The 5,052-nt window shown below is 45.9% G+C and overlaps 1 protein-coding gene across 1 annotated transcript in view; it reads right to left on the bottom strand.

The window, feature by feature from the left end:
• The window catches only part of CACNA2D4 (calcium voltage-gated channel auxiliary subunit alpha2delta 4), a 185,464-nt gene extending 182,290 nt beyond the window's left edge, over nt 1-3,174 (bottom strand). The window contains exon 1 of the mRNA XM_025198807.1: nt 3,123-3,174. Within this exon, the coding sequence (XP_025054592.1) occupies nt 3,123-3,174 (52 nt within the window). The remainder of the gene's footprint in view (nt 1-3,122) is intronic.
• Nucleotides 3,175-5,052: the final 1,878 nt, after the last annotated feature.

The following is a 5,052-nucleotide window of genomic DNA, read 5'->3' as shown; positions in this document are numbered from 1 at the left end:
TCCTGCTGAGCAGCACGTCTCCTTTTCATGTGGTGAGTGCTTGCAGATTGCCATAATGTCTTCTCCACTCTGCCTTCAATCCTTTCACAACAAACTGTTGATTTGCTTTTATGTCTCATCCTCTCCTAACTTTGTCTTGCAGGTACTAAATATAGTGAACAATATCATGAATGACTGGTGCCTCCCGAGACTGGGTGGGGGGCCACCATTTGTAGGCAGCAGCATTGTTGGCAAGTGATGACTGCATGCAGATGCTGCCGGTGGCAGGGTGGGGGGCAGCGAGCAGCAAGTGGGGACCACCTACAGACATCAGCAGTGGCGAGCGGAGACTGCCCACAGACGCCAGTGGCTGTGGGGAAGAGGGGGCGAATGGCGAGTAATGACTACCCGCAGAAGCTGGCAGCGAGGGGGCGCGCCCCCCCCCCCCCCCCCCCCGTACCTCCCTTATGAGTCGCCTATGAACAAAATCCTGGTTTCCCTTATGCCTATGCATGCAACCCTATTAAGTCACAAAGGCTACCCAGGTATAAAGAGCAAAGTGAATAGGGCAGCTGGAGTTGGTTGTGAGCTCAATTACACTCTTGTGTTAGGACACTTGATTAATATAATTATCACAGAGTTCAGTGATGATCAGACCTGGAGCCCCACTGGCCAGGAACTGTTACATTTGTCAATTTAATACAGTCTATGGCACAAAGAATGGATGATCTATGATAATATCTAAGGGCTGGAGATAAAAGTAAGAAGGGGAAGGAAAAAGGACACCAAGCATAAAATGCTGTGAAAGAAGAACCAAGACTGCCAGCTAATTAGTCATCTGTAAATGGGAGTAATTATTAATAATAGAGTTCAATAGCTCAATGCAGGAAACAGCCCAGATGGCCGTATCCATGGTTCTCAGCCTGGGTCTGGTTACTGCTGCTAAAGCCAGGTAAAGGTGCTCCCGCATGCCTCATGCACAGCCAGATCAGGAAATGGCTATAGTAGAAGTGCATGCATTTATCAGATCCCTTTAATGCAGCCGGAAGTGGCTGCTCTTCCTGCAGACCTGCTCATCTTGGACACAGAGGCAAATGGGAAAGTTCCCCCAGCAGGATTGGCCATGAAGGATTGCAGCAAGAGCGCTCTCTCCTGCCTGCTTTATCAGGTAACCCTAATGCAGGCAGGAGCCCACATTCATGACACAGCCCTTCTCAGTTTGGCTGTGCATGAGGGGCATGGGGCAGTTCCATGTGGCTGTGGGGACAGTACCCCTGAAATGCTCTCGTGTCACCCCAGTTGAAAATCATTGGGATACAAAAACTGTTGTGTGTTTTGAACCCTGTCTGGAACACTGAAAGAAAGGTAATTACAGCCAGGTAATTACATTCAAAGATTAACTGAGAATACTATTGAGAAATGAAAAATAATGACAGTACTTGGAGAAAGTTTAATTTGGCCAGTGCATGTATAGTTATGTCTTCAGTGTTCAGTCACTGCAGCGTGGGGCCTTTGGAATGCAGGAAGGAAATCAACAGAATCAGATGCAAAGCAGAAAACTTTTGAAGACAAAGTCTGTGCAACTGGTGAAAAACAATGTGGAAAAAACCCCTGAAAATGGAATGGAGAAACCTGTGGAGGCTGCAAGAGGTTTAGGGGTGAGAGTGAACAGCAAATTATAACTGCATTTCTATGCAATGGGACAATAAAATGAACCAGTGCAATTCTGACCCGCATTTGTACAGGTATTGTGTCAACAAGCAGAGAAGAGATACCTGTTTTCTGTATAGCCCTTGGATGAGTGGACCTGAGATACAGAATTCAGTTCTGGGCATCTTGTTATCAAAAAGATGAGGAGGAGGCCAGAGAAAGAAACAATATTATCAGAGTGATGAAGTAATGTATGAGGGAAGATTATTAAAAAGCATAGCTTGGCTGCAGACTGACACAATCATGTTCTACAAATATCAGAACACAAAATTATATGATGTTGAGGTGGGATATAAATAGGGAGAAAGGGATGAGCTTAAAGGGAAAAACTAAATTAAATATCGGAAAAGTTTCTTATGAATGAGACGGACCATGGGATGGCTTCCTTGGTCACTGGGTCTGCCAGCGTGGAACTGTTCTTTATTATGGTGCATTTTCTTCTCGTAAGTACTTGGAGAATCAGGAGGAATAGAGGGTATCACAACAGCTGGGAAGGCTGAAGGAGAGGACCCCAATGAATGTTTGAGGATAAAGGAAAGGAAAAGAGAAATGAGGCTGGAGAATAGTGGATATGGACAGGAGACTGGAGGGTGGGGTGTCAAAAGGTCTTAATGATGAATGGTATAATGCAGTAAAATAAATGGAAAAGACCATTAGAACACTTCTTGTCAATAAAGGGCTATTAGTTACCATACCTTGGTGTTTTTTCTAGTCTGGTTCTCAGTGTTAAAAAAAATACCCCCTCAGCTGACCTTGGTAGGGAACAGCCCACGGAAGGGGTGGAGAGGGGAACTGAGTTCCTGATTTTAAAATCTAACCTGGTCTTCTAGTATCTTTACTGTTCCCACAGGATGTTGTTATACTTTGCACCAGTCCTAATATTTTGAATGGCAGCTAAATGCTGTAGCAGCGAGCTCTACATGGGGTGGCTTCTTTAAGGATAACACAGGATCAATGGGTGAAGGGGTGAAGTCAGAGTGGGCCTGCTTCCTTTGCTGGACACATCAGGAACTTGTCAGTTGATACTGCAAAAGACTGGCCTTTATTCCATCATGAGTCCAAACCTAAGATAGCTGTGTTGTATAGGATTAACAAGGGCCTTGTTACACCTTACACTGTGGGCTGCACAAATGTTGATCGATCTGTCTGGAGCAGTCACACATGCAGGTCAGCAAGGGCCTGGAGGACTGAAAGGTAAGAATCCGCACTCCCATTCTGGGCTTCCTTCTTGTCCCAAGGGCTCCCCTAGTTCCCTCCTGCCTCTGGGTCTCCCACCCTGCCCCACCCACACTGTCTGTCCTAGGGGAACAAAATTGGGCCTGATCTGGGCCAATGGGGAAAGGGGAGCAGGTGTGATGTTTATGGTAACGTATACCTCCAGTGGCTATGCCTTAGTGCAGGGGTAGGCAAAATGTGGCCCTTGGCCCACCCACCTCGCACCCACAGCCGAGGGTGCTGGATGGACCAGGTGGGAAGAGTCTTCATGGAGACTGGACCAGGACTGGGGAAATGGGATGCAGCTGTGGGCAGGAGGGAAGCTGCATCTAGGAGTGGGATGGGTGGGTAGGGCTGGGGCCAGGATCTTAGGATGGTGACAATGCAGGACTGGAGCCTGGGGCCAAGCCATGATCGGCTGCCTGCATGTCCCTGCAACGGGTACTGGTTCTACAGGCAGGAGGGGTGCTGGGAGTGGATCATGGTCATGCCCCAGACCCTGGCACCACCTGCCCATCTTGCTTGGGGAAGCTGCTCCCCACTGGCCTGCAGCCTCATTCTGTCCTCTCTGCAGAGTATGCCCCCGCACAATGTAGCTTCAGGCCCCGGGGAAGAACCACTTAGGGAATTTTGGTGAGCTTTGGTGAACAGATGGCAGGGCGGGATGCTGAGCTGACCTGTGACAGCTCACCAAAACTCTCTAAGTGGCCCTTCAGCCCAAATAATTGCCTGCCCCTTCTTAATGCAACATGAGCTGGGTAGTGCAGATCAGAGATAATCCTGCCCTGGACTGGTGTAACTTCGATCTACCTCATGAGTGCTTAAAACTAGTTTCAGGTATTAATGTGAAGACAATACAGGTGTTAAGAGCTCCAGGAGCCACCCAAAATTACCATGTAATGGGGCCTTAAGAAACTTTTAATTCTATTTTTGCTTCAAATGTTCAGGCTCTGACCAGCAATTGAAAATATTTCCACTTTAGTTTATTCTGTCTTTGAGTGACTATTTTTCTCCTTAAAGAATGATGAAAACTACCAGCATGAGAGCCAGTGTTTGAATAGGTAACAGGAGAGACATTACAATGCTGTTAAGATCATAGTCAACTCTCTGACATTCAACCTATCTCCCAGTAGGTCTAATCAGATGAATATCGAGGTGTGGAAGCTACTTGACAATGTCCCTTTAAGCTCTGTCCAAGGATACTGCTTTAGAAACATGCCAGCAAGCTGTATTAAACCATCAATCTTTTCTGAGCAGGTTTTTTATGACATTGTGGTTAAATGGTCCTGAGCCCTGTCTAAAATAGCAGCATAACCCTAGTGCAGCTGGTTGCAATATGGTGCTAATTGTTCCAGGAATGGGAGCACAGCTTGAAGGTTGAACCCCAGGAAGACATAGGAAATCTTGGTCAGCTTTTGGCTGTTTCATTGACTGTCCATGTGACTCCAACCACTTCATGCCTCAGTTCAGCCTGTGGAGCAGGCACCAAGATACTTTCCAGCTTGGCAGGTATGTTGTGAGGTTAAATTGCCTAATGACTGCAAAGCATTTTGAAAGACATGGATGGAAGATGCTGTAGAAGCTATGTTGTCTTAAAGCAAAATGTCTTTAACTAACTGAGATGGGGCCTATGAGCTAGTGTTCAAAGAACAACCCTGATATAACTGTTTAGCAGACACACACAAGTTGCCATCATCACAAAAGTTCTTTTAACGCAAAAATAAAGCAAACAGCCGTGATTTTGCTTACATGCAGAACAGAATAACTTCATCCCAGTGTAACTTTACTGGCACAGAGGAATTTCCATACTGACTTGGAGCAGCCATCCACTGAATCCACTATCTTGTTACCAATTTTAAGCAATCTGGGATGCTTAAGAAAAAAATTCAAGAAATATTTTTAATGGATAATTATGTGACTAACTGGTCCACAGAACATCACCTGGGGTTAACCAGTTCCAGGGAGAAATGAGGGCCAGCCAACATGTCCATTTTGATCTCTAGTTTTCGTCCCATTGCTCAGTAAATATCTGGTTCCATATCTCTTCATCTGCAAACTGCATGATTTTCCCTGCTGTTTACATAAACAGACATATAGAAGCTGTATTAATTAATGCCTTTGGCTGTTGCTTTTTAAAAATTCTACTCT

Source organism: Alligator sinensis, unplaced genomic scaffold (genome assembly GCF_000455745.1).
Source record: "Alligator sinensis unplaced genomic scaffold, ASM45574v1 scaffold87_1, whole genome shotgun sequence".
NCBI lineage: Eukaryota > Metazoa > Chordata > Crocodylia > Alligatoridae > Alligator > Alligator sinensis.
Note: the sequence above shows the minus strand (reverse complement) of the source record. Positions and strands in the feature narration are given on the sequence as shown.